General features: G+C 41.2%; 3 protein-coding genes across 3 annotated transcripts; all 3 read right to left on the reverse strand.

Moving 5' to 3' along the window:
* Positions 1–11: 11 nt before the first annotated feature.
* LOC108674980 (partner of xrn-2 protein 1) lies at positions 12–10,345 on the reverse strand (the record flags this gene model as incomplete). The annotated part of the gene is given in 2 exon segments (XM_018162970.1): positions 12–211; positions 10,293–10,345. A coding segment is annotated over 1 exon segment (195 nt), but the record flags the coding sequence as incomplete, so codon positions are not given.
* LOC108674979 lies at positions 7,840–9,341 on the reverse strand (the record flags this gene model as incomplete). The annotated part of the gene is given in 2 exon segments (XM_018162969.2): positions 7,840–8,290; positions 9,263–9,341. Coding segments are annotated over 2 exon segments (232 nt in total), but the record flags the coding sequence as incomplete, so codon positions are not given.
* A 287-nt stretch (positions 10,346–10,632) lies between the features above and the next one.
* On the reverse strand, positions 10,633–11,961 carry LOC108674977. Its single transcript, XM_018162966.1, has one exon. It carries the CDS (start codon positions 11,959–11,961, stop codon positions 10,633–10,635), a length of 1,329 nt encoding a protein of 442 aa, XP_018018455.1.
* Between the last annotated feature and the right edge of the window lie 469 nt (positions 11,962–12,430).

A 12,430-nucleotide genomic window follows, 5' to 3' on the forward strand; every position in this document is an offset into this window, starting at 1 on the left:
TAAGTACTAACTTGTCTGAAGATGGGTCCAGGATACTTGCAGCCGAGCAGCTGGATGTTGGCATAGACTTGTGCCAGGCAGACCAGCCGGTCCTCTTCTATAAGAGACTTGTGGGTCTCCATGAACTCCTTCTTCAGGTTCCAGTGATCCAGGGGCTCGAATTTGGTGCGGTACTGTTCTATGTCCCAGTCTGTGTTCACCCCCATGGTGTCTGAACTGTAACACAATAATTGTTAATATAATAATTATAAATATTAACACAATAATTATTGATATTAATGTGCAACATTAGGAATCATTTCCATGGTGTCTGAAGTGTAACACAATAAATATTAGTGCAGCATTAGGAATCATTTGATTGCAAAACTTCAGGCAAAAATATTGCTTACAATATAACAAGGATATTTTGAATACAATTCAGAGAGGTTCAAATGAAAACTAGGTTTAGAAGTAACAGTTCAGATAATTTATTACAACTATTGATCAATCATTCATTGTTACATAATCAATCTTGTGTATAAAATGGTTTTGCAGCCAGGCTGTTGATGCCCTCTGCTCTAAGCAACTGTGAACAGGCCACTGTGCAGAGAGTGGATGAATTTTGCAAGATCTTTGGCGACGCTTCAGTAGCAAAATTTACGCCTTCAGAAGATCTTGCCAACACATTTAGATTGAAATTCTTGCATTTAATATATTTGTCAATCTTTGGCCAACTGTTTAGAAAAAAGTAAGGTTTCCGGTACATTGGATGGATCAGGATGCAGTAAAGCTTGTCCGGAAATCGGTTGCGATGAGTTCCCGCCAAAAAAAATGTAAACAAAATCATAGTTGTGGTCACATTGGAGCGGTCAGACTGCATCATTTGCTGTTCAGTTGACATTTGCTGTACAATCGGACTGTTTTTAGGGTAAAATTAGTCATTTGGGGTAATATGTGCATGCAACCTTGTAAATAAGTTCGTGGCTTGTAAACAGTTTTTCATTACTCAGCGTAAATGGCTTTTCATTAAAAATTACCCGGCGACGCATCTTGAAANGCGACGCATTTTGAAAGTGGTCGGCGATGCTTTGGGCTTAAAAACCCATATATTGGCATTGCTGCTTCCACCTTTTGCACCCTGGTGAACAGGGTTGTCAACTTGTCATAGTGCATGATAGTGGTATGGAGCAGAGGTAATAGCTGACATGAAGTTCTAAGTTAAAAATTCATGACGGCTATTACTGAGCTGCCGCCATTCTAATCTGGAACATTGGGCAGAAGTTTCCTAAAATTGCAGGCAAGAACATTCCTTTAACAATTCCAAAGGTGATCTCCAAAATCACAGAGGAAGGTATATTTTAGAAAGGCAGTTTTTTATTTTTATTAAAGAAATTGAGAAACAGCCATAGGAAGATTGAAATTGGCCAGATTTACAGGAGCTGCAAGTTTCCTGCTACATGCTAGAGGAATTAAATCCTTTCCAAATTCCAATTGTTAGAAAGAGGGCACAATTCAATGCCAATTGAGCCATAGGCCCTCAATATGCCTAAATGCATTGAAAAATTTGCCACTTTGAAGCCACAGAATTTCATTATTATGCAGGAAAATTATAATACTTGCTGCAATCATTTTGGGAAGCTGGGCAGAAGCCACTAGCCCACTGTGCAGAGAGTGAACGAAGATTTAAAGACCTACGGCGACGCATTATCGGCAAAATTTTCGCCTTCAGAAGATCTTGCCGACACATAAGTTATTTTTACACAGTTATTTTTATGTTTCACCTTTCCTACATGGATGTCTACTTTAATCTACCAATCTCAAAAATAATCCACATATATATACAAAAAAGACTGATTTTTATATGTATCTGTGGATAATTTTTTAGATTGGTAGATAAAGTTCACATCCATGTAGGGAAGGTAAAACATAATAATAACTGTAACTTTTATTTACTGTATCTAACCCATACTAGTGCGGTTAGATTAATTGCAATAAAGTTGCATTGATATATTTTAAAAATGTTTTATTATCATTAAATGTTAATGAGTAAATCCCAATAGCAGTACAATAAATATTAAGAGATTTCTAATAATTTTGGCCATTGTAGCGGCTAATGTAGCGCGCTACATTTTACTGTAGCGATAGCGGTAGCGCCCGTTACAATCTAGTGGATGTAGCGGTAGCGGTAGCGCCCGCTACATTTAGAGCATGTAGCGGTAGCGGTAGCGGAGCTACATTTCAAAGTAGCGCTGCCCAGCTCTGTCAATATCAATAATACGAGTATAAAATGGTAGACTAAAAAAATAACGTTTGCTGCAGCCTGCAAAGAATTGTTTAAGCGCACATCAACAGTTTCATTCCGATTTCCGTCCCGTCGGAATATTTTATGACTAACGTATTTCAACTCATACTATGATAATTTTTATTGTTTAGAAAGTGCTTATTGACTCTTTGAACATAAAAAGGATATACTGTAGTGTAATATACAGGAGTTTAGGCGTGAAGCTTCGCTGATTACGTTTAAATCTTCACATGCCTACAGAATATCACTAATATTTAGGAGCAGAACTAATAATTTATGATTTATAGTGAATCCATTATTAATATTTCCGTAATTGATATCTCCGAATTTCAAGGAGAACAAAGTTGCCGATGAATCACGAAAATATATATTTTTTATGGCTTAACAATAGCCACGAGCTGCATGCACTTTAGATATTTATTTCCTGACTTTCTCAGGTACGACAAAAAACGATTAAGAACGCCTAACGCAGTTAAGCCTATTGAAGTGGACACGTAGCTCTATGATTCGTCGAGACCGTGGGTTTGGCCTCATCAGGTGAGGTGCATTGGGAGGCATAAAGGAGGCAGGGGGTAGAGGTGCTGGGTAAAACGCAGAAGCAGTTTTGACCAGTCAGATCGATCTTGCCATGCAGACAATCTGTATGCGCGTTTTTCACTTTGGCTGGTAAAACTTATAACTCACGATTTAAATCTAAGTGTGTAACATAACCTACACCATATTTATTGATAAATAGACAATTTCAAAAAAAAAATTCTGATGAATTTCGATAAAAAGGCGATACAGCAACTTCTAATCGAAACCTGAAACTAAAAGGTCCAAGAATTTCTGTATTTCGTCTCAAGAATTTTTAAGCGCGGATCGCAACAGGTTTGTCTTGAGTCTTGGCAGTGCTACAAGTCAGTGTATAATTAGCAGTGGTCGAGTGAAGGTCGATGACGCGCAGTTAGAAACTTGAGCTGCTGCCTGGCGACAGGAATGTTTGTGGCTTATCTAATATTCATTATCTCAAGGTACTTTTCGTGCCGCGCGTGTGAACTATAAGCATTTCGCGTTGTGAATTACCTGATAATAATTATTATTTCTATTGTCGACAAGCCTCATACTTGGAGGTGAAAAACACGTTAACCGAATTGTGAATTCTGGCTACTCCAAATTCTGCGCAGTCTGCCGCGGGAAACATTTTCCACGCATGAAAAAAGTACATCTTATGTGCTATAATGTTTTAGCCTTTAAGATGTATGAACTAAGTACTAACTTTATTTTATCTGCAATATCCCCCATGACTACAAAATATTACTATAATCTCCTTCAAAACTCCTAATGAGTGATTAGAGAAGTGTCTAAATAATATTTTATAAATGTTGAGCCCGTGAGCAACGTAAGTGTGGTGATGATGGCGGACTCAGGGTGGCCGTAACACGGCTAGAGTGTGCCGTAGGAAGGCTGGGGTGTGCCGTAGGAAGGCTGGGATGTGCCGTAGGAAGGCTGGGATGTGCCGTAGGAAGGCTGGGATGTGCCGTAGGAAGGCTGAAGTTTCACGCCTCATTATGCCAGGCACGAAGCAGTCAAGGCTAAAGTGCTGGTCACGCATGACGTGAAATTTACTTAAAATAATAATCTTTAAAATAATTAAATTTATTATCGCTATTTATATTAAATTATCAATAATACTTGATTATAAACATTTTATAATATATAATTAGCTGTTTAACAAAACATTTATTTTGAATAATGACGACTTTGCATCTGTTGAACGAACTTTGAAGCGATAGTTGGGTGGGATTATATACATACTTACTGGTGAATATATCTTTTTATTGTATATTTTAATGTTTGAATTGATGTGTAACCACATATTATCTATACAGTCAGTATATTTTACTGTATTGACTATTATAATCCATTCTCTTTCCCCAGCCAATATACAGTACCATTGCGCTTCATATATGGTGCTGTCTTTGTTAATATATATTACTGTATAAATATAGTAACTACAGAATTCGTTTAGAAAGAATATAAGAATATAAGTTATAATATTTGCCATAGAAATCAATAAGAATATAAAGGTATAGTAAATGCTGTAGAAGTAACGTAAAAATAACCTATAATAATTGCTATAAAAGCGTTACGAGAAGATAATGGTATTATAATAACTATATAAAGTATATAAGAATATAATGGCTGGGGCCAGCATCGTGGGGCGCAAGATGGCCGCGTTACGGCCGGTTTACGGGCGGCCAGGACCGGTCGTCAGGCTGCGGCCAAACGCCGCCTATACCGCGACCATACGGCGCCCAATGTCCAGCGGTACGCGCGAGGGTATATTATATACTTATATGCCACACTATATATCTGTGACTAGACTTAGATATTATATGTGTCATCTGTATAATGTGTTATCTAGTGTATAGTGTGTTATCAGTGTATAGTGTGTTATCTAGTGTTCATGTATGTAGGTACCGACGTGTACCTACTATATTGTTCACGTTGTTACATCGACGTACAAATTGTACCCGTTCAGTGACTGGATTCGTATGTTGAAGCNTCTAGATGTGTATAAGAGACAGGTTATATACATACTGTGTAGTCTATTATATACATACTGTACAGTCTGTTATATACATACTGTATAGTCTGTTATAAACATACTGTATAGTCTATTATATACATACTGTATAGTCTGTTATATACATACTGTATAGTCTGTTATAAACATACTGTATAGTCTATTATATACATACTGTATGGTCTATTATATACATACTGTATGGTCTATTATATACATACTGTATGGTCTATTATATACATACTGTATGGTCTATTATATACGTATATGCCACGTTACATATCGATTATATAGCACGTACATGTCACATTATATCTGTGACTCGATTTAGATATTATCTGTGTCATCTGTATTTCGTATGTTGAAACAAAACAATATTAGCATTTAAATTGTGTATTAACACAAGTAAATCGGTTAGTTAGCACCGATGTTATTGTATTGTTTTTATTTTGTGTTAATACACAGCTGGGGCCCCGCCGCTAGCTGGGCTCCCCCAGGCGGACCGCTTCAGCGACCGATTTACAGCTTGAATTTCCATGAATGATATGAAATTATTTACAGGACGGCGCCGCGACGCTCAAAACAACCTCCCCAAAACGGCAGGCGGCACCACACCTTCACTGCAGGTCTGACAGGTCCGACCTGCACGGCAAGGCCTCCGTGCACAACCTGCACTGCAGGCCAGGAAAGAATAACCTGCAGGACAAGAAACCCGTGGATGACTTGAACACCCACAGGGATGGAGCTTCCAAGTCGGCAGCTCAGACAGGTTCTGGGGTTGAGGACAAGTCTACAAACTCCGTTGGGGACTTGGACGGTGCACTGGGGGACGGTGCAACGGGGGACGGAGTGCTTGGGGACGGTGCACTGGGGGACAGGATCGAGCATAGGCGACTCATCGAGTCTGTGGACCTCGAGGATGAAGGGCCTGGAACTTCAAACATGAAACCGGATTTTGAAACCCAAAACAATTGTCGATCTGAAGAAGAGAGTTCAGGTCCGCAGGCCAGGGACGATGATGGGACGACCGGCTTGCGTAAACGCATTAACCATCATTTTGATGTAGATATATCTTCAGGTCATCAAATTGAATCAATAGAAGCGGGAAAAGCTCCTATCAAGTTCCCTGATGAAGTTCTAACGACACCAAAGGTTCCCACTCTTGTCAATCTTGCTTCAATGGCCGCGTCTTCAGTCCATGAATGTTTTGATAATCCGGAGTCCCCAGCAACGCCCGAGCCTCTCGTGGGGCGCGAGACTTCTGACGGGGAACGAGACTCAACTGCCCCGTCCACTCCCTCTCTGTCCAGTGGGAGCGGGCAGTCCTCTGTTGGAGACTTCACAGTCCTGGGAGCAACAGAACTAAACTAGTAGCCTTGCTTTGCTAAGTAGCCAAAATTAGAGACTTGATTTGCAACGGTAGAAAGACTACGGTTGAAAGGTAGAAGGTAGATTTGTAGAAAAGTGTTTAGCAGTTTTCACTCCGTATATACGAGTTCAAATATTGAGGGAGACTGTACCATACAATGAGACTTTTTTACGCGAGGAAAGTCGTGACTATGCAGAGAAACAAGACTGGCAAATGGAGTACGGTAGGTAATGATGGCTACAAAATAAAAATTCCAAATTTTAGATACAATAAATAATCATGGATGTGACTTTCTAAACAGATTCATTAATTTAAAGTTCTTTGGTATATAGTTATTTTGTAGAAGAAACAACTTTAATTTTAATTAATAGTCTGATGTAAATGGTCATAATGCTAATTAAGTTAGGGCATTGTAACTTGTAGCTGTTTAAAAAGCTGTTAGTTTACAAAAGCTAGCTATATATGCCAGTTTATATTCTAGTCTGAACAGCGAAAATTTCTAGTGAAAGTATTTTTATAAAAACATTAGAGATTGACTTACGTCAGTTGTATCCCTGCAGAGACTACAGTGCTTCAGTGTATCCGACACTGAGTGGTTAGGTTGTTCTTTCAGGTAAATATCTTCTTCTATTTAGGGTGTATTACAATTATTTCAAAACCTGATGCCTACGTTTTCCTGTTTGTATGTGTACTGATACTACATGCCAATTTTCCTCAATGATATTTGGTGTGTAGACAGTGGAGCGTATGGTTCCTTGGCGAACAAATTAAAGTTTAGATTTCAATCCATGGTATACGAGCAAATATGCACATAAATATACATAGTTTTTCGTCGGAATTTGCTTGAAATACTAAATTTATCTAACAAGATATTATGCTTCTAACAGATATTATTGTTTTAGAGTGTGCGTTGACTGGTTGGTTTGATTCAACAATTATTCAAGTTGCTTCCTAGTCTTTATATTCGCCATGTTGGAAATGAATATTATATTGCTAGCGTGTAAGGAGAGCTTGTAGAATTAAGACGTGATCAATTTAAAAAGTTAATCCTTTATTTCTAGCTTTGTGAAAGATTCACGCGGTGAAATTCCTGCCTGAGTCAAGGACTTTGAAGTGAGATTGCGTTGAATTTGATAAAACCATTATCCTAATAAATATATACTACTGGCTTAAGTCAATATCCACTAGGTATCACTCGAAATGGTGGATGCGTAGACTAGAAAAAGACTGGGTTCTGCCTAAATAATTTATAATTCTGAAGGTTGAGCCAATAATTGAATATAATTTCTCGAGTTAATTCTATTATTCATTATATATGCAAGTAATTATAATTAAATCGATTTATTATTGAATTGATTGTTAGCTGCGTTAATGATGGCTTTGCGTGCCAGTTGGGGCTCTTTGGACCAAGTGTGTTCTCATGTGGTAGCCATTAAAAAAATAACGTAAGAATTAAGAGTTTAGTTTCATATTCCTGTAATCAGATATTTTAGTAAAAATATTGTTAATATAAATTTTTCATTGTATGTCATTCGAGTTATTTGCAACCTTCCCTTCCCTCTACGGGCAGTTCCACTGAACGTGTTGAAAATGCGGGTTGAAAGATTCCTGGAGAACAGAAACTGTTGAGAATTTCTTAAATTTATTGGAACTCATAAATTAACACAAAACTTGACAAACTACACAATCATAAATTACCCCTTCACTTCCCATGTCATTATATAAATTATATAAATGTTCTTTTAGTTTGTTTTATGCGCCAAATCAAAAAAATGAAAGTCAGGGTGCTGTAGGATGCAAGCTTAATGAATGTCAAGGTGCTAAATATGGTCTAATAAGAAACATAGAACGTCTAAGTATTTTCAATAGGATTAGATAACTATTCATAATACTGTAGAGTTATTATTTAAACGTAAGTTCAATTTCTGAGGCCAGTCCTAGCCTTAGCCTGAGTTCCATCCCTCCGTGCCTTTGCCCCAGCAGCGTCTTTAGCGCCTACAAACGTGCGCTGCAGCTTGCCGGCCCGCTTCTTGTGATACTGCGCGCCCAGGCCTTTGCCCAGCTCTTGTACCTGAACACCGCTCCATGTCATTAGAAAAACATGTATATTCATTAGGAGAATATGAAATATACCATACATCTGGACTAAATAAAGTACTGCATACAATATCAGATGAATTAACTAAAGTATTGATGAATCAATTCCTGTTGTTGTGTCTGAGAAGAGACTAAAAGTTCAGTTGTATGAGAATTATTATTATGCCTCCTGTACCTGAACACCGCTCCATGTCATTAGAAAATTATGTATATTTGTTAGAAAAGCATGAAAAATATAATGTACATCTGAAGTAAATGAAGCATTGCATTCAATATGAGACTAAATAACTCAACTATTGATGACCAAATCCTTTTCTTTTGTCTGAGAGGAGACCTAAATTTTAGTTGTCTGAGAATCTTGTCCAGGCAATCGTGATTCAATTTACTTTCAGCAAATTCAAACTGCATTTTAAAGCCATTGTAATCTATTATTTTCAACAATTGAAGATGCAAACTGGTAGAAAGTTCTGATAATTTATATTTTATTAACACATGATCTATGATCTTAGGTTTTATTCTTTTAAATGTATCCTTAAATTTTATACATGTTGAGGGAGTACTTGTGTTCTAAATGTATTTTATTTTATAGATGATTGAGCTCGTCTCCAATACTTTTCCAATCATGATATACCTAGTGAATTTACTTGCCGCTTGATTGCTTTTAAATTTTTGGTTAACTTGCAGCATAAGAAAAATAATGATATAAAGGCTGTCCATTAAGTCTGGACACATAGTAAAGTTAAATATTTTTCAAAATAGTATTCAAGATTATTAATCCACAGATCAATTATGGCTTTGATAAAAGAATGATGGCGCTCATATTGAAGATGTTATTTGAAATAAATAAATATAGTGAAAATAAAACTTATTTTTTAATTATATACCAAAAGTATTCCGCTATCATACGTGTCCAGACTTTATGGACACCCTTTGTATAAGTACTAACTTGTCTGAAGATGGGTCCAGGATACTTGCAGCCGAGCAGCTGGATGTTGGCATAGACTTGTGCCAGGCAGACCAGCCGACCGGCGACGCATCTTTAAAATGGCCGGCGACGCTTTGGGCTTAAAAATCCATATATTGCCGAGTGCCGACGCTGCATCCACCCTCTGCATAGTGGCCACTAGCCAGTTCAAGTCACTCATGAATGAGATGAAAACAATCATACATTCAAGCTTATGGATGTGTGATAAATTTTACTTATTTTTCTAGCCCTTGCCCTATTTTTTTCCAAGATTAAAAGAAATGAAAAATGGCATATTTTTGCCTGCAATTCTTAAAAATTGTCCATAAATAATAGTTTTACCCAAATAGCCCAATTGACTCAAATCACTCAATATCAATTAACATAATTTTTGGAAAATTCTGTTCAAAAATTTCCGATTGGATGCAAAAGATTTCAAATTTATCCAAAAATTTGATACTCCAAAGCTGCAATGTATTATTTTTAGTCAAACGCAGGATTGGAAAATTAGCTGAAGATCATGCAAATTAGCAAATGTAGGATTGTAGGGTAGAGAATTAGAGATCAGCTGATCGTAATCGGGATTTGGGGCTTTGGGCCACTGGGGTAAATGTACAAGAGACATCAGCGCATCACTGCCATGAATAATAGTCATGATGGCATTGCGGCGCATTGGCACCCACAATCCACCTCGCTCACTGCTCACGCACCTGTACATTTTAACATTTATTAGGTATAACGCGCAATTCTATTCAAGATTAACGAAAACCAGAAGTAAAATAATGGTATAAGATTAGTGATATAATGTGCATAAATATATAATAATGTTTTTACGGTTATACTTGGCCTCTCAGGAAGACAGGAACTCTGAAATGGAACTACTACCTATTGTATTTGAGGATGAGGTATATTCATTAGATTTAGATTCATCGTCTACCTATTCGTTATAAAACTTTCGTCTTCTAAGTTCGAATTTTTAAAATTATATTGTAATAATGTGATTAGGTATTACCTTTTGTGTACCTAAGATGAATACTCTAATGAATCTTTTATTAATGCCAATAAGCCCAGGGGCGCCTCATGTCCCCCCTCATGTCCCCCACTCCCCCAGGACCACCCAGTACACCCCCTACCAGCCCGAGGTGGCCCAGGGGCGCCTCGAGTCTCTGCTCAACTACCAGACGCTCGTGGCGGACATGACGGGCCTCCCGGTGGCCAACGCCAGCCTCCTCGACGAGGGCACCGCGGCCGCCGAGGCCGTCGGGCTGGCCTTCAGGTGACCACTGGGGCCTTCAGGTGACTGCTGGGGCCTTCAGGTGACTGCTGGGGCCTTCAGGTGACTGCTGGGGCCTTCAGGTGACTGCTGGGGCCTTTAGGTGACTGCTGGGGCCTTCAGGTGACTGCTGGGGCCNGATGCCCACAACCATGGGGTATGTCCAGGGGACTTGGAGGGCAGGGGCATCATAGCTGATGCCCACAACCATGGGGTATGTCCAGGGGACTTGGAGGGCAGGGGCATCATAGCTGATGCCCACAACCATGGGGTATGTCCAGGGGACTTGGAGGGCAGGGGCATCATAGCTGATGCCCACAACCATGGGGTATGTCCAGGGGACTTGGAGGGCAGGGGCATCATAGCTGATGCCCACAACCATGGGGTATGTCCAGGGGACTTGGAGGGCAGGGGCATCATAGCTGATGCCCACAACCATGGGGTATGTCCAGGGGACTTGGAGGGCAGGGGCATCATAGCTGATGCCCACAACCATGGGGTATGTCCAGGGGACTTGGAGGGCAGGGGCATCATAGCTGATGCCCACAACCATGGGGTATGTCCAGGGGACTTGGAGGGCAGGGGCATCATAGCTGATGCCCACAACCATGGGGTATGTCCAGGGGACTTGGAGGGCAGGGGCATCATAGCTGATGCCCACAACCATGGGGTATGTCCAGGGGACTTGGAGGGCAGGGGCATCATAGCTGATGCCCACAACCATGGGGTATGTCCAGGGGACTTGGAGGGCAGGGGCATCATAGCTGATGCCCACAACCATGGGGTATGTCCAGGGGACTTGGAGGGCAGGGGCATCATAGCTGATGCCCACAACCATGGGGTATGTCCAGGGGACTTGGAGGGCAGGGGCATCATAGCTGATGCCCACAACCATGGGGTATGTCCAGGGGACTTGGAGGGCAGGGGCATCATAGCTGATGCCCACAACCATGGGGTATGTCCAGGGGACTTGGAGGGCAGGGGCATCATAGCTGATGCCCACAACCATGGGGTATGTCCAGGGGACTTGGAGGGCAGGGGCATCATAGCTGATGCCCACAACCATGGGGTATGTCCAGGGGACTTGGAGGGCAGGGGCATCATAGCTGATGCCCACAACCATGGGGTATGTCCAGGGGACTTGGAGGGCAGGGGCATCATAGCTGATGCCCACAACCATGGGGTATGTCCAGGGGACTTGGAGGGCAGGGGCATCATAGCTGATGCCCACAACCATGGGGTATGTCCAGGGGACTTGGAGGGCAGGGGCATCATAGCTGATGCCCACAACCATGGGGTATGTCCAGGGGACTTGGAGGGCAGGGGCATCATAGCTGATGCCCACAACCATGGGGTATGTCCAGGGGACTTGGAGGGCAGGGGCATCATAGCTGATGCCCACAACCATGGGGTATGTCCAGGGGACTTGGAGGGCAGGGGCATCATAGCTGATGCCCACAACCATGTGGTATGTCCATGGGGACTTGGAGAGCAGGGGCATCATAGCTGATGCCTACAACCATGGGGTATGTCCAGGGGACTTGAAGGGCAGGGGCATCATAGCTGATGCCCACAACCATGGGGTAGGTCCAGGGGACTTGGAGGGCAGGGGCATCATAGCTGATGCCTACAACCATGGGGTATGTCCAGGGGACTTGGAGGGCAGGGGCATCATAGCTGATGCCCACAACCATGGGGTATGTCCAGGGGACTTGGAGGGCAGGGGCATCATAGCTGATGCCCACAACCATGGGGTATGTCCAGGGGACTTGGAGGGCAGGGGCATCATAGCTGATGCCCACAACCATGGGGTATGTCCATGGGGACTTGGAGGGCAGGGGCATCATAGCTGATGCCCACAACCATGGGGTATGTCC

The sequence above is a fragment of the Hyalella azteca genome, unplaced genomic scaffold (assembly GCF_000764305.2).
Source record: "Hyalella azteca isolate HAZT.00-mixed unplaced genomic scaffold, Hazt_2.0.2 contig16201, whole genome shotgun sequence".
NCBI lineage: Eukaryota > Metazoa > Arthropoda > Malacostraca > Amphipoda > Hyalellidae > Hyalella > Hyalella azteca.